Source organism: Rhincodon typus, chromosome 17, assembly GCF_021869965.1.
Source record: "Rhincodon typus isolate 14 chromosome 17, sRhiTyp1.1, whole genome shotgun sequence".
Lineage (NCBI taxonomy): Eukaryota > Metazoa > Chordata > Chondrichthyes > Orectolobiformes > Rhincodontidae > Rhincodon > Rhincodon typus.
The window spans coordinates 18,247,982-18,269,663 of record NC_063348.1 but is presented as its reverse complement, the minus strand read 5'-3'; the positions used below and the strand labels follow the sequence as shown (position 1 = coordinate 18,269,663).

At 41.7% G+C, this 21,682-nt stretch overlaps 1 protein-coding gene across 1 annotated transcript in view; it reads left to right on the top strand.

The window, feature by feature from the left end:
- Positions 1–21,682, top strand: part of LOC109928222 (eosinophil peroxidase-like) — a 65,572-nt gene that overhangs the window by 34,936 nt on the left and 8,954 nt on the right. The window contains exons 10-13 of the mRNA XM_048607306.1: positions 5,743–6,001; positions 7,683–7,853; positions 11,267–11,504; positions 14,976–15,187. Coding sequence (XP_048463263.1) covers positions 5,743–6,001; positions 7,683–7,853; positions 11,267–11,504; positions 14,976–15,187 — 880 coding nt within the window. The remainder of the gene's footprint in view (positions 1–5,742; positions 6,002–7,682; positions 7,854–11,266; positions 11,505–14,975; positions 15,188–21,682) is intronic.

The window sequence follows — 21,682 nt, the reverse complement described above, 5'->3', positions numbered from 1 at the left end:
GAGAATTTTCACCTAAAAACCACAATGGTGTGAATTTTATCACAAGTAATATTGAAAATTAAGAAGCCACACAAGTGATAATTACAACATACTACAAAAGAAAAGGAAAAAGGATACCACAAAAACTCTCTCTCTCAAGTATAGCTCCATAAAAGGGGCTAAGAACTCTTATGCACAGGCTTGTTTTCCTATGACATGTTGCAAAATGTTCCACTCAACACCTGCCAAGTATTTTCTTTATATATTTGTGATTATTCATCCACCTCGCACAGGTCAGCAGTGTGATGGAAAACTCTCCACCTGCCTGGATGAATGCAACCCCAACAACACAAGAGGTTCAACACCATTCTGGACGAAGCATTCCTTCTGATCCATTGACTACCTTAAATATTCATTCCCTCCATCAATAGTATACAGCAGAAGTAGTATGTACAAATGCACTGCAGCAATTTGCTAAGGCTTCTACAACAGTACTTTCCAAACCCACAACATCAACCATCTTGAATAACTAGGGCAACAGATACATTGGGACACCAATACGTGCAAGTTCCCCTCTAAACCACACACTATCCTGAGGTGTTAATACATCCCTCACTATCACTGGGTCAAAATCCTAAAACTGCCTCCCTAAGAGCACTGTGGCACTTCATCACAAGGACCAGAGCAGATTCAAAACATAGCTCATCACCACCTTCTCAAGGATGATTAAAGGTGGCCAATAAATGCTGGCCTTGCCAGTAACATCCACATTCCATGAATGAAAAGTAGGAGTGTACACCATAAATGAGGACAGTACAAATGCCTATCAGATTCTAGAGCTTCCCTATAGGGATTTGTAAAGCCATTTGTCGTTACTAAAAATCATGTTCTTATTGTCATTAATCTTGGGACCTCCCTTTTTAACTATAGATTAATGATGACGGGCTGAATATCCTGTCTTATTTTTAGGTATGTGTAATTTTGTGAAAACACACTAACAGCTACCACCTCTTAAAGGCAAGGTGGCATTAAGAGCTGGAAGTGGTGTAAGTTATTAAGCAGTTGGAATGTTGAAAAATGGTGGAACCAGCCAAATGGTTAGACCAAGTTTCTCTGATGCACGTACTGGACACCTTGGTGCAAGAAGTGCAATGGAGGAGAGGGGACTACTTCCCACCTGGAAGTGAGGAGGCGCTCACAACACATACTGCCAAGGCAGTGACAAAACAGCCAATACCTGCAACAAACTGGATGAGAAGTGAAATATTGTAATGAACTTGTGTGAGAGGTCAAGATCAGTGAATGCATCTTTAAACACTATTTCATTACCTCACTGTCCCATACTTTAACCCAGGGTCTGTTTCTGTATCACCCGCATTGTCTGATATTCTAGTTATATGAACAGGCAAAATATAGTTTAGAAGACTAATATTTCAAACTTGAGTGTAACAACTTGGAGGTCTGATAATTCATCCTAACAACCACGATACCCATCTGGAGAGGTATGCAATGTTCTCCGTTGCAGTTGTCTGTGAATTCAGCTGTCTCGATTTTAGTTTCTAATGCTCAGCATCACTGAACTATTATCATCATCGAGTATTTTTCCCCTTTTTTGTGTGTGAATGATTTGCAGTTTAATAGTCTGAGCTAGTTTCCTTCACTGTAGAATCATGACCAGTAATCATTTTGTATGACCTGGGCTGGTTGCACATTTCAGAAACATTTGCAGATATGCAAGAATTCATATTTGTATTTATAACTTGCATTCTCTGTCTGATGTGCAATCTGGTAGTTCTCCACCTGTTCACTCATTGTGTATCCCTTTCATTCTCCCCTGTCTTTGAAGAAGAATGTCCTCTCTCACAGACTGTTTGGACAAATGGCTGCTGGGTAAAGTTGTTCATACTCGTCTTTGCAGGCCTGTGATGGAATTCCCTTTTCAATTGAGGTTGCATGAAAACTCAGCAATGTAGTGTGAAAGTCTTGCTTTGTTGCTCAATAATTAATGACTATTTATTTGATAGCACATATCATTTGCTGTGCTATTTGTGTGTGGATGGTGGGGCGATGTCATAATATGGGGTCACTTCCCACTTATTGTGTGTGTCTGGAAATGGTATGCCAGGGCATTGCAGTCTATTGCCAGACACACACTAATCTAGGCCAGTGATTATGCCGAAAATAGCATTCAACATGTCAGCAACAGTGATGCTTATTGTTGCTAAGTTGTCAAACATTGAGAAAGTTAGAGAAATGTCACAAAGATGTAATCTTCCCCGTGCATTGGGGATTGATTTGTTGCTGTTTTAGTCTAAGGATTGGATGGAATATTGTGCAGATGTAGACGTCTCCTCCATTGCTGGGTTGAACATCTCCCAGAGGAAGTGGTCGCAGTGGATACAATTGCAAATATTTAAAAGACATTTGGACAGGTACACGAATAGGAACGGTTTAGAGGAATATGGGCTAAACACAGGCAAATGGGACTAGTTGGGTGGCATAGTGGCTCAATGGTTAGCACTATTACCTCACAGCGCCAGGGACCCAAGTTCAATTCCACCCTAGGACGAATGTCTGCGTGGAGCTTGCACATTCTCTCCAATTCAGAATGGGTTTCCTCCGGGTGCTCCAGTTTCCTCCCACAGTCCAAAGAGGTGCAGGTTAGGTGGATTGGCTATGCTAAATTGCCCATAGTGTAGAGAGTGGGAAATGCAAGGATGGGTTGCTGTATAGAGTTGATGAGCCAAATGGCCTGCTTCCACGCTGTAGGGATTCTATGATTTCAGATTAAGAAACCTTTTGAGCATGGACAAACTGGCCTGAAGGGCCCGTTCTGTGCTGTATGACTCTATTTGGTGTCCTTCACATGCATTGAATCATGGGATATCCTGATTCAGCCCACCACCAAATGCTAGCCTTCTTGTACATCAATACTTGTGATATACCAAGTTCACCCTTGTATTCCCAAAATGAACAAATCTTTTTAGGTACTTCTTTAATACTTTCAGACCACCCCGAGACCTGTGTTTACGTTAAGCTCTACCACTGCATAGTGTTATAAAGCAGAGGTCAACCCCCATCTGACAACTAAAGCCAAAACACCCAGAGAGGTGCACCTCATCCTAAGCTCAATTGGTTATGAAGGAGTGTTTAAATAAAATCAAACCCCTGACACTCTCTTTATAATCAACAAGTAACAATTTATTTATCTAACTCTAGTTAGTTTGCTCATTGTTAAACTATTAACAAACCAAATAAACCCCTTATAACTACTAACTATTGCCGAATAAAACAAGATTGTACTGGTATGCTGTTCCAATTAACATAAGTCCCACTTATATAAAATAAAATTTAAAACATTAGATTTTAGTCTCTCGCAATTACAGCCAGGTTACATCCTCTGGAATGTTTTGCGTCTTCAATGAATTCTCCTGTCAGGAATGCCTTCTTGGTGATCCCTTCTGTCATGAACACCTTCTCCATCGAATTCTCCTGTCAGGAACATTAACTACTTGTGCTGTAGGTACCTTTAAATTTAGATTGAGCCTACTGTAAGGCTTAGAGAATTCCGTGATACCAGAGATTCTTTCTTTTAAAGCTGAAAGCTGTTCTCTTGGCTCTCCCCCAATTTTCCAAATGCCCTCATCTTTTAGATCCTTGTTGATATATCAATTTCTTACAATACAATTGGTCCTATGTTGTCAAAACCATTAGATTTAAATCTATTTGGTTTTTCGTATCTAAGGGCCTTGTTTAAATTACTTGGCTAAATTTTAAAAAAAAAAAAAAAAAAAAAAAAAAAATACCTTGTCTTGGTAAAAATGCTGCTTCGCCTGCTAACAGTATAGCCCTTTGATAAAAATGTTTCAATTCAGTTGCTGTATGCACCTATAAACCCACAGACATCCTTTTTGGATATCTCAGCATAGAGAAAGCACATCGTGTTTTAAAAGGAACCACACGCTGCTTTCCCAATAGCATTTTACAAACCTCCAGCTTCTAATGTCCTGCCTTCCAAACCACCCAATTTTGCAACAATAAGTATCTACCAGGATGTCAAAGTGAGATTGTATACTGGCACTCCAGTGTGATTCTGCCAATATAGAATTGCTGATTTAAGTTGCGAGATGGCCTTTCAAATGTTGTACCTCAGCAAGTGGAACTCCATTGCACTTCTTTCAGGCTGCATAGTGGTGACATATTGGTTTCCATATTAATTTTAACTTTTAGTGAGTGTGTTATCCTGCCTTTGCAGGACATATGATATCAATGGTAGTAAAAGTTTCTGATCACTTTATACCATCTTCTAACATTTGCCTTTTGCTTAGCAGACTCCGAACCTGTGATACGTTTGCATTGGTATACCTTCTTAAAATAAAAGATCAAAAACATCTTTGACACCCAGATCAAATTAGAATTAACTCAGGATTAACAGATTCCCACTGAAGTCATACAGTTAATAACCCAAGAGTCTACGGACTAGGCTTCTGCAACATGTCACAGGAAAAGTTATGAGTGTGATTTTTTTCCAAAAGAACCGACAGAGGAGGAAAGAGCAATTCCCTTGATGCCACTATTGTGGTGTTGTTCCATCTTGTTGGTTAGTGGTTACTTGCTGACAACTGGCATGGCTTTTGGATCCAGATTTCCTACAATACATGCCTAATGTACCTTGATACCACTTTTCTTACAGTTTGAGTATATGCAGCAAACTGCATCTGTTACAGCTTTTGTTAGTTTGGTGTACTTTGCTAACCATTGCAATAGCGCTGGCTGCACCCAAAGCATTTAATTTTTTTGGCCTGTCACCATAACTTCATGCTTGCGTCTATCCTCAAATAATGTATTAATAGTATGGCCATTTTTCTTGACAAGAAGATCCTTTCTAGAGGTTTAATTGCAGAAGATGACTAAATGACTCAATGAGCCTCTCAGAGTTCTTCTTTCGAAGAGTCACACTCATGTCCTATGCTTAGGCATCTTCCAATAAGCTGGTCAAGAAACTCTTGGGGCTCCTAACTATATTATCTAAGTTGAAGCCTGCTAATCCTGAAGTTAATTCTTACTTTGAGCTGGCCTTTGGAGAACCTTCCAGGTGTTTTTATGGATCTTTCTGATCACCAATAGAAACTCAGAGTGTTACCTTTGTAAAGCTCCTCCTTGCAATTGCACTGATATTTTTAGACCTATTTTCATAGCATCATCTATCACTTGATCTGTAAAGTAGAACTGTATATGTTGTTTAAACAAGTGTAATTCAGTGAGGATGCCACTGGTTACCCAATCCATAATAAAAGTTTCTGCTATCTATAATTCTGCATTAAAAATATTACATTATAATACCATAAGTAATGTGTCCCTGCCGGTGTGTCAATACAAGTTAAAAATGTCCTTTAGAGAAGGAAATCTGCCATCTTTACCTGGTCTGGTCTACATGTGACACCAGCCCCACAATAATAAGGTTGCCTTTTACCTGCTGCCTGGACAATTAGGGATGAGCAACAAATGCTGGCCTAGTGGCAACATACTCACCCTGTAAACAGATTAAAAATGGTCAGCAAGAACAGAGATTATGACAATGCAAATAAAAAAAATTGAAGTACATAAGGAAAGAAGGAGATCCAGCAAAAGACTAATCCTAACTGAATTTCGGGTCTATATTAACAATGTTGAGAAGCCATTTTGTTTTAAGCATCTACGTTTTGTGCTGGTAAATGGTGGGAGAAGGAAATCTGACTTGAACTTCCCTTCCTGTTCCCATAGGTTATAAACTGGAAGGAATATGTACCTAGAATTCTCGGGCCAGACGCCACAAAGCAGCAGCTGCCTCCTTACAAGGGTTACGATGAAACAGTTGACCCTCGGATTTCTAACGTATTTGCCACAGCAGCATTTCGTTTTGCTCACGTTACCATCCACCCGACAGTGTTTCGACTAAATGAAGACTACAGAGAGAGCCCAGCCTACCCCAGCATCTCTCTGCACAAATCATTCTTCTCTCCCTGGAGAATTATTGAAGAAGGTAAGAAGAAAATCAACTAAAAGTTACACATTTTAACAAGTTCACGTATAGAATCAGGTCAATGCACTGGGAGCAAAATCCGTTAATGTTGGATTTATTGCGTACCTGCCACTTGGTCCCAGAGACACTGCCAGATTTGTAATTTTTTTACTCAAACTGTCATGTTCATCTGTAAATCTGAACAGAGAGGGTTAGTCAGCAAATGCAATGCTCTTCTCATCCTGTATGCAAACTTCTCAGGCTGGAGTTTTCTTTCGGGTTAGAACCCTGATGTTGGATGCTATTCCAAATCCAGACCCTGCACCACACCAGCGTCAGTCACCTGACACCATTTTTATCAAGAGGTGACCAAGAGGTAAGGATGCAGGGAAAGTGTTTACCCAACACCTGAAGTGGAAATTCCCAATGCAGTTAAGAGGACATCTTATTACGGAGGCGCTTCTGAAGAGAAGGTACAAAATTGGCGAGGTTGAAAAGGCCACATGTGCCAGACCATTTCGCCTCCTGCCACTAGTTGGCAAACAGCCATGATGGTGTGGGGGCATTTCCCCAGCAGATGTTGTTTGAAATAAGAGCCTGATCTGCTAACATCTGTGTTTTAGAAGGAGGTAAAAAGGGAAAATTCACCCCCACCATTCAATCCTCTAACATGGGGGCTGTTTCACTGCCACCCCCACTGTTCAGTCCTCTAACATGGGGGCTGTTTCACTGTCGCCTCCCCCCCACCCCCAGTTGCTTTATGCTGTAGCCCAGGGCTGCTCAAATATCTGCAGAGATAGTAGGAACTGCCGATACTGGAGAATCTGAGATAACAAGGTGGAGAGCTGGATGATCACAGCAGGCCAAGCAGCATCAGAGGAGCAGGAAAGCTGACGTTTCAGGTCTAGACCCTTCTTCAGAAATGGGGGAGGGGAAGGGGATTCTGAAATAAATAGGGAGAGAGGGGGAGGCGGATAGAAGATGGATAGAGGAGAGGAGACAGACAGGTCAAAGAGGGGGTGAGGGGGAGGTGCAGGGGCAGGTGTAGCACTTCCTGCGGTTGCAGGGAAAAGTGCCGGGTGTGTTGGAGCTGGAGGGGAGTGTGGAGCGGACAAGGGAGTCACGGAGAGAGTGGTCCCTCCAGAAAGCAGATAAGGGTAGGGAAGGAAAAACGTCATTGGTAGTGGGGTCGGAAAATCTCCCCTCCCCCGACCGCATCCCAAAACCAGCCCAGCTCATACCTGCCTCCCTAACCTGTCCTCCCAACTATCCACTCCTCCCACCTCAAGCCCCACCCCCATCTCCTACCTAATAGCCTCATCCCGCCTCCTTGACCTGTCCGTCCTCCCTGGGCCGACCTATTCCCCACCTACAATCACCTTTACTGACTCCAACCCTGCCTCCTTGACCTGTCTGTCTCCTCTCCACCTGCCTTCTCCTTTATCCATCTTCTATCCACCTCCCCCTTTCTCCCCATTTATTTCAGAATCCTCTTCCCCTCCCCCATTTCTGAAGAAAGGTCTAGACACGAAATGTCAGCCTTCCTGCTCCTCTGATGCTGCTTGGCCCGCTGTGTTCATCCAGCTCTACACCTTGTCTGCTCAAATATCTGCCAATTTGTTTGGAACTCTAACCAAGTGTCTATTTCAGTGTCATCCTCACTGCCTGATACTCCAACTAAGGGTATTGCATTAAACTGCAGGAGGTATTGACCCTATCATTCGAGGAGTTATACTGAACTCTGCCAAGCTTCAAACACAAACACAGATGATGCCAGAAGAGCTGACAGAAAAGTTGTTTCAGCCCAAGGAATCCTTAGCATTGGATCTGGCAGCACTAAATCTCCAGCGAGGGAGAGATCACGGGCTACCAAGTGAGTATCAGCAGATAAACCAAGTTCACAGACAGCATGACCAAGTCCAACAACTTTACAATAACATTGCAAAGCAACATCCATCTTTACATTGTCTTCCAACTTATTCCAGTAAACTGTTTAGATGTTGGGCTGTCCTTGGGTGCCTCAGAGATTATCCTCTGGAGAAGTATAAAATGACCAACATTGCTTCTGCATTTCCACGTTTAACTGTACATGTGCAGACTCCAGAAACTGCTTCATTCCCCAAGGCTAACTGGTAAAGAGGGTGTGAAATGAACACTCTGAGAATAGATTGCTTACTCTTCCTTCAAGCAAGGGATTTGTAGAGACTTGTCTTGCAATTAGAGGGGCAATGATAATGCTAAAGCTTAACAATACATGCACAGTGCTTCAAGTTGGGGGCTATCAAACCACAGGTCAGCATAGAAACATAGAAAATAGGGGCAGGAGTAGGCCATTCAGCCCTTCATCCTGCTCCGCTATTCATTATGATCATGGCTGATCATTTAAATTGGAAACGTGCTTCCTTCATCTACCCTGTATAGCCATACAGTCATAAAACACAATCAGACTTTTCAGTCCAACGCGTCCATGCCAACCAGGCATCCCAATCTGACTTAGTCCCATTTGCCAGCATTTGGCCATTATCCCTCTAAACCATTCCTATTCATATACCCATCCAGATGACTTTTAAATGTTGTAATTGTACTAGCCTCCACCACTTCCTCTAGTGGATCATTCCATACGACACTGCCCTCTGTGTGAAAAAGTTGCCCTTTAGGTCCCTTTTAAAACTTTCCCCTCTCACCTTAAACCTATGCTCTCTGGTTTTGGACTCCCCCCACCTTAAGAATAAGGCCTTGGCCATCCCCTCTATCCATACCCGTCATGGTTTTATAATCCTCTATAAAGGTCACCCCCCAGCCTCCGATATTCCAGCGATAAAAACCGCAACCTATTCAGCCTCTCTTTATAACTCAAACCATCCTGTCCTGGCAACATCTTTGTAAATCTTTTCTGCACCCTCAAGTTTAACAATATGCTTCCTATAGGAAGCGCAACAGAATTGTACACTGTATTCTAAAAGTGGCCTCGCCAATGTGATGCAACATGACATCCCAACTCCTATGCTCAATGCACTGATCAATGAAGGCAAACATACCAAACGCCTTTTTCACTACCCGGTCTCCCTGTGACTCCACCTTTAACAAACTATGCACCTGCACACATAGCTCTCTGTTCAATAACACTTCCCATGGCCCTACCATTAACTGTATAAGTCCTGCCCTGTTGGACTTTTCAGTTTCTAGGTGATCACCTCTATTCTTCCAAACTCTAGTGAATACAGTTTTGATCATACGTTTGGTAAATAGCAATGGAACAGTAAGTATGAAAAGGAAGTTTTACATGGATTTAACACATTTCATAATCTCACAGGCAATGAAGTTCTTGTTTGAAGTGAGGTCGCTGTTGTAATAGTGAATATGACAGTCAGTTTGCACACAGCAAGCTACCACAGCAGCAATATGACAACAGTCTAATGTCTCCTATTAGCATTTAAATAGTACAACCAGATAGTAAAAGGAGAAGAAAACCGATTAGGGACTAAAAAGGAAATTTATGCACAATCGCTAGTGACAATTTGAAGGACTAATTTAATACTTTCCATCTGCATTTACCAAAGAAACTTTATGGTGCAAGAGGAAGCAATGTAGACACCTAATGGGCTTAGAATTGAAAGAAAGGAGGTATTAAGTAAAGTGCCTGTGCAGTATTTGAAGTATATAAGATATCACATAAGATGCATTCAAAGTTAATGAGGGAAGTACGGGTAGAAATTGTGGAGGCATGCTCCATAATTTTCTGAAATCAAGTATCACCAATAGGCAAATGAATGATAATTAGGAAAAATCAGCACCAATATATTAAGGACAAGTCATGTTAATTTAGGTTGCTCGGGTTATTTTTAAAAAGGCAACACAGAGAGCAAAATCTTCCCAGCCCATGAACACTGAACTATGGCAAAAAAGGTAGGAGAATCATGAGATTGGGAATGAGTGCTTCCCACCATTGAGAGCAAAATGTCCGAATTTCCAAGTGTTGTTTGGCAAGATGAGATTCTAGCTGATGAATGGCAGGAGGTCTATTTGAATGGATTAACTTGTACTTAAATCCTCATTATTATGTAATCTCACCTCCTCAGTATGGCTTCCCATTCTCCCACCACCACAGAAATTAAATGGTAACAATCTCGACATGAAAGTCAGAGCAGTAATCTGGTGATTCCAGGTCAATGCTTGCTCCTCCAGACATTCATCAGTTACCAACATTTCAGAACACATTCCATGGGCAGTGACCACATGCACCTTCATGAAGAGAGAAACACTCCATGAAACTTGCCACAGTTGACACTTATTCAATTTCTGGTAAGACTGGGCCAAGAGTGTTAATTGTCTTAATATCATTAATGTTGTGTATATAGACTCCCAAAACGTATTTGATAAAGTAATGTAGGACAGACTTCTGAATAAAGTTTGAACTCGTGGGACTTAAGGAATTGTAACAACATAGATACAAAATTGGCTGAGCAACAGAAAAATAGAGTAGTTGGGGAACAGTCCTTTTTCAGACTAACGGGAGGTTTGTAGTCAGGAATCAGCATCGGAACCCCTGCACTTCCTAACATATTAAGTATCCGGACTGTGATGCATATAGTGCACAATTTCAAAATCTGTAGACAAAGCAAAACTTGAAAAAATGTCGTGAACTCTTGTATAAGGTAATGGATCTAAAAGAGTTAATGTTTTTGTTACATTAAGTTCCACACATTCTAGTGACCAATCCAACAAAGTGCTGTGTAGGCATTGTTACTGTACCCAAACCCAAAGGGTCCAGCATAATATATACTGGCCTAACATAACATTATTAGTAATGAGGGAAATGTACCCTATGTTTACTGTCAATAAGAGCTTAGCCAAATTGTCTAAAAGTATTTTTGTTAACGAAATCCGATGCCAACGAGTTCTGAGATGAGCAAGGCTACCTACAATATTTATCACATCATTTGAGAGATTTTGTTTTAACAGATTGCCATTTCAGATCATCACAGCTCTAGAAATCTTCCAACTCTCTATTTCCAATCAAAAGGTTTAGAAGGGATCATATGGCGTACTGATACATGGGGGACAATCGAGGGGTTTTGAAACACTTTCTAGCCAAAAGGCATACCCTCAATGACAAATGTGAATTTTCCAGGCATCTATTTGCTTCCTGAGACATATTGTTGACAAAGCAGGGATAAGGCCAGAAACTAGCATTATGCTTCCAGACCACTATGAAATTATACAGAAGGAAGTTCTTTCCTTTCTCTTTCAAAAGAACAATTTGAATATCCTTTATTTTTTGTGTAGGTTACGGCTCTTGGAGACGATTCTGTGGACTACAGGAAGCCAGAAATCTCTCTGAATTAATACAAATATTTAACAGCACATTCTTGGCCAAGAAGCTCCTATCAGTGTACAAGACACCTGCCAATATAGACACGTGGGTCGGTGCAATAGCTGAGCCATTGTTGCCTCGAGCTCGGGTTGGAGAACTCCTGGCCTGCCTTCTTGGAAAGCAATTCCAAGTTTTGAGGGATGGAGACAGGTTTGTATTGGGATTCCCAGTGCTTGGCCAGGGCAGATTGGTTAGGTTAGAGTGAGTCAGAGACTAATTTCAATGTCCTGCAAAGTTTTTAAACATTTTACACTCGTTAATGTGTTAGTTTTCATCCTAGCTGCATCGAAGTCAAATTACACATATAGGCTTCCTGGTTTGATCCAAGGTCTGCAAGAGGACATACCATACATGCCTAAATCCAACAATTAGCCAACACCAAAACAAAATAACAGAAAATATATGGAATGATTGTGAAACTGGTTGCCAAGATCAATGTTTTAGAGATTCTCAGAAGTATTCAAGTATACTGCCAGAGTTTAAAAAGCAAAACTTCATCCAGCCCATCTATACATTCAACAAGAACCACCCTATCATTCAAAGCATTAATTTTCTTGATTTTTGGAAGCTGAAGAGAAGAATTCCAAATTTCAGTGACAGACATTCCCGGTGGTGCCTGAACTCCCTGAATTTGAACTGTGTTCCTGCAGGGATTATGTATTCTCTGTATATTTAGCACTAGAGCCCCATCCATTCCACTAGGGCTAATTAGTGATGAACTAAGCTCACTGATAGTCATCAATGCTATAAAGGGTTAAATGTACTGATGTTCTCAAAGCTACTGAGCCTGTGCAGAAGGAATCATGTCATGCTGATGTCAGATCACATGGTCTGAGACCTGATGGAAGAAGCCACCAGAGAAGCTCAACACTTATTACCAAATACATAAGTAAATAGTTTATCCCCGTCTCAGTCTCGTTCAGTCAAAAACTCCTTTTAAAATAAAAATTCCAAAACGGTGATCAACAACATTCCCTCTAAGCTGGACATGCTACACCATTCCTAGTACTGAATTCCGGCTTTGGAAACCGCTGCCACATATGGTCGGTGGAGGAAAAAAAGACAAGAAGGGAAACATAACAAGGGGGAGCTTTGGTGACCAGATCCAGAGAAAATGGCAGTAAGCAGCGAGGAGAAGCCTGCAGAGAAGGCCAGCAGTAGCAGCAAATTGACCTCAAGGCCAGGCCAACAGTAAGTTCGCAAGAAGGAAACCGTGCGAGCAAACCCAGCGACCAGTCTAGGCAGCATCAAGGGAGACATGGACTGCAACTCAGATGAGCAATGAACTCACCCTACACCACCCAGCCACTATCCAAAATGTAGATGGCCCCAGACAGCTAAGCTGAGAACAAAGTGCTTTGAAGATTATACATCTCGGGAGGAACAAAACCAAAAGCACACTGGAACAACATTGGAACTATGCTGATAAAGCACCGAATATCACTTTGCAAGGTTCTCATGGTTTCAGGATGCCCACAGGCAAAATGTTTACACCAACACTATCAAAACTCATGGCTGCAACAATAGCAGTTGTTTTAAAACAATGGATCATTTCAAAAAGCCTCCGTTTATAAACCATTAGGCAGAAGCTCTTAAAGAAAGCCCTATACTAGAAATCACTTTTCATGTGGAAAAAAAAATTACAAAAAATAAACAACAATATTAGGGGGCTAATATTGAATTCAATGGATATCGTACCAATTTTAAATTAAACACAATAGCGATACTTATTGTTCTGTTGGATGGGCTTGAATAGTTGCAAAATATTATCCAGCAGTTTTCACCTGGCAAACTTCAAGGTCCAGGAGGAATCAACCTTAAAAAGTAAAAGATTAAGTTCAGATGATGTTACAAGGCAAAAAGGCAGAGAAATCTCAGAAATTCAACTAGTTATCCACACAACCAGTTAGGTAGGTAAGTCTGCAATAGGTCTTTTCTTCTACATTGGAAAATGAGGATGAAATCAACAAACCGGAATCTGGAAATAAATTTAAAATGCCAATTTCCAAAATGTTTCCAAAGCCTTGAAAACCTGAATGCTGCAAGCAACACTACACAAAGTAAATGTTAAGCCCATCTGTTTGTTTACAACCACTTCTATAAAAGGAGAAGTGGGATTAAGATGATGCTTCAGAGCAGGTTATTTCACTTGTCACAGAACCCACATCATCTGGTGCTCCATTATAGTGCCAGTTCCCAAACTGGATGGATCTACTAGAAATTACATTACCTTAACACATTTGAACAAGACAGAATCAGGAGAAATACACCCAATGGCATCTGTGAACACGAGCTATGCTCACAAACAGATGAAGAGTCCAAACTTTAGCCAACCTCAGAACACTCTTTAGATATCGTTATTTCAAAGGTGTTACTTTTGCAACCACATCCACACTGGGGACTTTCCAAAGACAATGTTTAAGACACTAGAAGATGTAGAAGGTGTTAATGCCACATGAATGACATGCTCATCCGTGGATCCACTAACAAACAACATGACAATAGAAAACAGCGTGTTGAAAATATTACACGAAACTGGGCCGACATTTAACGACAAGGATCAATTTTCAAGATCCATAATGTCCTGACAACAGAAATCATAGTGCACCCTCAAAGCAAAATCATCAGGTACTTACTCCCACCACAAATATTATCAATCTCCAGTGATTTATAGATATACAAAACAAGTGGAAAAACTTCAGACAGCCCTACTGAGACAAAGTAAACAAACCTTTGAGGTAAGGCTTCCCAAACAGTGGGTGATGAGCCGGCATTTTGTGGTCATGAGCTCCAAGGCAACAATGACTACCACAGACGTCTGACCAATTACTAAAAGCTAGCAAAAGCTAAAAGCTATGTATAACCAGCTGAACCTTGAATGCTGCTTAAAGTCATGAGGGAAGAATGTGCTGTAAGTTAAAAACTCAGTGAATGAAACCCATGGCTCCTTCAGTCCAACTAGGCCCAATTTCCATCAGATCACCCTCGCCAGTGTCACAACTCCCTATCCCACTCCCATAGGTCTGGGATCACAGCTATTGTAAAGCTCCGAAAAGGGGTCATAACGGCAAAACATTATTCCAGGCACCTTTCAAAACAAGGTCAGCTGACATATTGGACTGAACTTCTCCAGCAACCATTTGACTTAATCAAACAAATGTGGATGTCTCCAGTGGTCCTAAACACATTATAAAACTGAGCTTCTAATTACTGTATCAGCAAGTGTAATTTTGTTTTTCCTCTTAAGCGCATATACTCTCAGGTCAATTTTATGCTGCTTTTTTTCTGTCCATTACCATTCCCTTTGTTCTATAATACTAATATTCTGTCATTTCATCTCTCCTGTCTTGCACTCTGTTACAGATCTTCCTTTGTCCTTATGCCACCCACTCCTTGCACAAAATCTGTTAACATTTCTCACTTTTCCCAGTTCTAATGTAAGTTCATTCACCTCAGACATTCTGCTTCTCTCTCTCTCCACAACTGCTGTCAGAGCTGCTGAATACTTCCAGCACTTTCTGGTTTTATTATTTAAGATTTTCAGCATCTATTGTATTCTACTTTCTAAGTTGTGCTTTATTCCAAGTCCTGGACCTTACTTATCTGTATTTTTCTCCTCAGGTTTTGGTGGGAAAGTGAAGGTGTGTTTACTAGCCAGCAGAGAGAAGAGCTGAGCAAAGTCACCCTGTCCAGAATCATATGTGACAACACCAGGATTCAGAGAATCCCAGTGGATGTCTTCTCACGGAATCGATATCCCGATGACTTTGTGTACTGTAACAGTTCAGCCATCCCCTCACTCAATCTGTCTCTGTGGAGAGAGAATGTCACAGGTAGGTAAATGCTGTCTGTCCATTCTAAAACCAGAGTAGAATTTAGGTGAGGCTTTGGGAGGAGCAAGGCAGAAGAGAAAGATGGAGAGAAGGAAAAAGGTGAGGAAGAGAAAGGGTGAGGAAGAAGACAAGGAGGAGGAGTCAAGGCCAGGCAGGAAGAGGATAGGATCAGGGCAGCACAAGTGTTGGATAGAGAAGAAATAGGAGAGAGTTGGATTGGAATAGGGAGGTGGTCAGGGCAAGATCAATAGAGGAGTTGAGAGGCGGGGGTGGGGGGGGTCGGGATTAAAGTGGGTGCTAGGCAGGGGTACCAAGAATGGAATTGTTAGAAAATAGTGCACGAGCTCAAATTAAGGAGGGTGGGATTACAGGATATGTACTGATGTTTGCTTTTGTGACAAAGATATTTTGAATAGCCTATTCTAACCTCAGTACTAATACGTCCACATCAGGAGGCATAGAAAAATAAGAGGTACGTCTGCCTGATGTAAGCCCGCCATTCATTGTGCATTCTGAGCAGTATCCCCATCACTTGATGTACCAGTTCTGCACAGTATACTCTAGCCCAACATAATATAGCCTCTAAAATAAAGCTCAAGCCTGAAATACTCTGCCCCATAATATCTCTCTGACAGATAAACCCCTTTGCCCAATATGCTCCTGCTTGTAGTTACTCCTGCCAGGAGACCGGCTGTGTCACACCCATCTATCTTGTCCCATCCTCACATTTCCACGGTAGCTCTTCTGTAATCATTGTGTAACACTTACCCATCCAACAATGCTTCAATCAATGCCTCTGTCTGTTAGTGTACTTTTCCGTGCCTTTTCAACTCTGATCAAATGATCCACATTTTCTGAAAGTCACTTTTGTAGAGGTCTTTTTGTTCTTGCAATAGTAAGTGTCCTTGCATTTGCCATATGGACAGTGTTTGGAATTTTTAGTGCACATCTTAGCATCCACATTTCAAAAGTGGATTTCTTCCGTGGATCTTTATCTATTGTCCAGGTTTCTGAGGCGTACAGAAAGATGAATAGAACCTACCTTCTTCTGAGTCAGTCCCTTATTACAAGCTGGAGTTGGTGTTAAAACATCCTTCATCTTTAAAAAAAAAAAAAAATCCCTTCTGGCGATCTCTATCCTTCTAACCTTTGCATTACCTCTAGTATCATTTGTCTTAAAATAGACAAACTTATTGATTTGCTCCAATGTGACACCATCCACTTCATTCTTCACTCCAGCTTCTGCTCATCTATTTCTTCTAACTACAATTAGAGGGTCATAGAGTCAGAGAGATGTACAGCACAGAAACAGACCCTTTGGTCCAACTTGACCATGCCGATCAGATATCCTAAATAAATGTAGTCCCATTTGCCAGCATTTGGCCCATATCCCTTAAACTCTTCCTATTCATATACCCATCCAGATACCTTTTAAAATGTTGTAATTGTACTACTGTCCACCAGCACTTCCTCTGGCAGTTTGTTCCATACACGTATCACCCTCTGCGTGAAAAAGTTACCCCTCTCCAGGGAAAATACCTTGTCTATTTAGCCTATCCATACCCTTCATGATTTTATAAACCTCTCTAATGGTTACCCCGCAGCTCCAGGGAAAACAGTCCCATTCAATTCAGCATCTCCCTATAGCTCAAACCTTCCAACCCTGGCAACATCCTTGTAAATATTTTCTGAACCCTTTCAGGTTTCACAACATCCTTCCTACACCAGGGAGATCAGAATTGCATGCAGTATTCCAAAAGTGGCCTAACCGATATCCTGTACTCAATGGACTGACCAATAAAGGCAAGCATAACAGACACTTTCTTCACTATCCTATCTATCTGCGACTCCAATTTCAAGGAACTATGAACCTGCACTCCAAGGTCTCTTTGTTCAGTAACATTCCCCTGGATTTTACCATTAAGTGTATAAATTCTTTCTTGATTTGCCTTTCCAAAATATAGCATCTCACAGTTACCTAACTTAAACTCCAGCTGCCACTCCTCAGCCCATTGACCCATCTGATCAAAATCCCATTGTACTCTGAGGTAACCTTCTTCGCTGTCCACTACACCTTCGATTTTGGTGTTATCTGCAAGCTTACTAACCGTACCTCCTATGTTCACATTCAAATCATTTATATAAAATGACAAAAAGCAGTGGACCCAGCACTGAACCTTGTGGCACACCACTGGTCACAGGCCTCCAGTCTATAAAGCAACTCTCCACCATCACCATCCTCTGTCTTCTACCTTCGAGCCAGTTCTGTATCCATATAGCCAGTTGTCCCTGTATTCCATGTGATCCAACCTTGCGAACCAGTCTATCTTGAAGAACCTTGTCAAACGCCTTACTGAAGTCCATACATATCACGTTCACCGCTCGGCTCTTATCAATCCTCTTTGTTACTTCTTCAAAAAAAAACTCAAATCAAGTTAGTGAGACACGATTTCCCACATGCAAAGCCACTTTAACTATCCCTAAATGAGTCCTTGCCTTTCCAAATACACGTAAATCTTGTCCCTCAGGATTCCCTTCACAACTTGCCCACCACCGATGTAGGGCTCACTAGTCTATAGTTCCCTGGCTTTTCCTTACCACCTTTCTTAAATAGTGACACCATGTCAACAAACCTCCTGTTTTCCAGCACCTCACCTGTGGCTATCGATGATACAAGTATCTCAGCAAGGGCCCTTCCCTAGCTTCCCACAGAGTTCTAGCATACACCTGAACAGGTCCCACAGATTTATTCACTTTTATGTGTTTTACGACATTCAGCACCTCCTTTGTAATATGGACATTTTTCAAGATGTTGCTATTTATTTCCTCATGTTCTGTATCCTCTATATCCTTCTCCACATTAAAGGGTGATGCAAAATACGCATTTAGTATCTCCCCCATCTTCTGCATTTCTGCACATAGGCAGCCTTGCTGATCTTTAAGGGGTCGTATTGTCTCCCTAGTTACCCTTTAGTCCTTAAATGTATTTGTAGAAACCCTTGGATTCTCCCCAAAGTTATGTCATGACCCTTTTTTGCCCTCCTGATTTCCCTCTTAAGTACACTCCTACTACGTTTATACTCTTCTAGGATTTACTCGATCCCTGCTGTCTATACCTGACATATGTTTTCTCTGTTTTCTTGACCAAAACCTCAATTTCTCTCATCATCCAGCTTTCCCGACACCTACCAGCCTTGCCCTTCACCCTATCAGGAACAGTTGTCTCATTTTTGAAGGCTTCCCATTTTCTAGCCATCCCTTTACCTGTGAACATCCACCCCGCCAATCAACTTTTCAAAGATCTTGCCTAATACCGTCTAAATTGGCCTCCCTCCAATTTAGAACATTAACTTTTAGATCTGGTCTATCCTTTTCCATCACTATTTTAAAACTAATAGAGTTATGGTTACAGGCCCCAAAGCGCTCCCCCAATGACACCTCAGTCAGCTGCCCTGCCTTATTTCCCAAGAGTAGGTCAGGTCTTGCAGTTTCTCTAATAGATACATTTGCATACTGAATTGGAAAATTTTCTTGTACACACTTAAATCCTCTCCATCCAAGCCCTTAACACTATGGCAGTCCCAGTCTATGTTTGGAAAGTTAAAATCCCCTACCATAACCACCCTGTTATTTTTATAGATAACTGACATGTCCCTACAAATTTGGTTCTTAGTTTCCCGCTTACTATTGGGAGCAGGGAGTCTTATAATACAATCCCAATAAGGTCATCATCTCTTTCTTATTTCTCAGTTCTATCCAAATAATATCCTCCATAGGTACAGCCGTAATGTTATCCCTAATCAAAAATGCCACTCCCCCCTCCTCTCTTGGCCCCCTTTCTATCCTTGCTATAGCATCTATACCCTGGAACATTAAAGCTGCCAGTCCTGTCCATTCCTGAGCCACATCTCTGTAATTGCTATGATAACTTAATCCCATGTTCCCTACCATGCCGAGTTCATCTGCCTTACCTGTTAGGCCTCTTGCATTGAAATAAGTGTAGTTTAAATTTAATCAGTCCTACCTTGTTCTCTGCTTTGTTCCTGCCTGCCCTGACTGTTTGACTTGCTCCTTTTCCCAACTGTACCAGTCTCAGACTGATCTCTTTTCTCACCATCTCCCTGGGTCCCACCACACCTCCGCCTTACTAGTTTAAATCCTCTCGAGCAGCTCTAGCAAATCTCCCCACCAGTACATTAATCCCCTTCCAATTCAGGTGGGATCTGTCCTACTTGTACAGGTCATTTCTACCCCAGAAGAGATTCTAATGATCCAAAAATGACAATCCTTCTCCCTGCACCAGCTCCTCAGCCACGCATTCATCTGCTCTATCCTCCTATTCCTACCCTCACCAGCTCATAGCACAGGGGGATATTCCAGCTATTACCACCCTCGAGGACCTCCTTTTTAGACTCCTGCCTAATTACCTATATTCTCTCTTCAGAATCTCAGCCTTTTCTCTTCCTGTGTCGTTAGTTGCAATGTGTACAAGGACTTCCTGCTGGTCCCTCTCCCCGTTGAGAATATTCTGCACCATCTCCAAGATATCCTTGATCCTGGCACTGTGGAGGCAACACATCATTCCAACTTCTCTGGCCGCAGAAACGTCTGTTTGTGCCTCTGACTAGAGATTCCCCAATCATAATCGATCGCTTGGAATCTGATGGACCCCTTGTTACATTAGAGCCAGTCTCGGTACCAGAAACCTGGCCATCAGTGCTCCATTCCACTGAGAGTCCATCACCCTCTATATTTTCCACAAGACCATTCTTGTTAGAGATGGGGATAGCTACAGGAGACTCCTGCACCAACTGCCTCCCTCTCCTACCTTTCCTGGTGGTAACCCATCTACTTGACTGTATCTTGGGTGTATCTCCCTCCCTGCAACTGCCATTCATCACACCCCCCAGTTCCTGTAAATCCCTCATTGCCTGAGCACGGTGGCTCAGAGGTTAGCACTGCTGCGTCACAGCACTAGAGACCTGCGTTCAATTCCACCCTCAGGTGACTGTCTGTGTGGAGTTTGCACAATCTCCCCATGTCTGCGGGGTTTCGTCCTACAGTCTAAAGATTCAGGTTAGGTGGATTGGCCATGCTAAATTGCCCACAGTGTTCAGGGATATATAGATTAGGTGGGTTATAGGGGATGGATCTGGGTGGGATGCTCTGAGGATTGGCGTGGACTTGTTGGGCCAAAGGGCCTGTTTCCACACTGTAGGGATTCTATGATGATCTATGGACTGCCACTCTAACCAATAGGATTCACAACAAACAGACTTCGTGCAGACATAATCATCTGTCACATGGAAAATCTCCCTACTCTGACATCTGACAGGAACAGCACAACAGTCTACCACGGCCATATTTACACCTTAACAATCAACAGACCCAGAAAATAGCACACAGTCTTACTATTCTGAAAAGCACTGCTCCAGTCTAAACTTTGATTAAACTTTAAAAATATAAAACAAGAGAGAGATCTCAATAATCAAATAATCAAAAAAGAAACCATTCTATTCACTGTTATAGATTTACAAAAAACGGTAAGGTCACAGTTTAAAACTAGCCACTTGGCTGCTCCCCTGCTGTGGGCTCTCCCACACAGGTTTCTCCAAGGTCAGCTGTGAATTTCACCGTTTGTTTGTTTTGATTTGATCTTCTGTTGTTCATTCTCAAACCATCTTCTAAACTTTTCAATTTTACTTGGTAACAATATTTTGTAGGGCATTTTCTAATTCTTTAGGTAATGCTGTGTCTTCACTGTACCAAAAGTTGATATTTGCCCTTGCCTCCAATTTTTAACCCTGGAAGTAGATCGAATTCTCTGAATATTTGTTGCATGTGTGGACTGAATAATTTTGGTAATAGTTATTGAGGTTTATAAACCATGAGGGGCATAGATAAGGTGAATAACAAGAGTATTTTCCCTGGTGTGAGGGAGTTCAAAACGAGGAGGACATATTTTTAAGGTGAGAGGAGAAAGATTTAAAAAGGACATTAAGAGCAACTTTTGCTTTTACACAGACAGTCTTTTGTGTGTGAAATGAACTGTCAGAGAAAGTGATTTATGAAGATACAATGTTTAAAAGACATTTGGATAGGTTCATGAACAGGAAAGATTTGGAGGGACATGGGCCAATCACAGCCAAGCGGAACTAGTTTAATTTGGGAACATGGTTGGACCGAAGTGTCTGTTTCCAGGCTGCATGACTATGACTCTGACTTTGCTGCTTTCTTCACTTGAGAATCTAATTTTCCTTCTTCTGGTCTGATGCTTGCTATTTGGTCATACAATAGGCTCTGGATAAATCTCATCTTTACTGAGCTGCATGATTCAGAAGCACACCAGCTGATGGATAAAGCTGGGATTGTTTTGTTAGACTCACTCAAATTCAATACGAACGAGCTGTCACAAGGAGGTGAACTGACCTGGCAGAACAGCTCAAATTCTTAGAAGTGATCAGATACCTTGATGTTACTCAATTTACAGAAAGT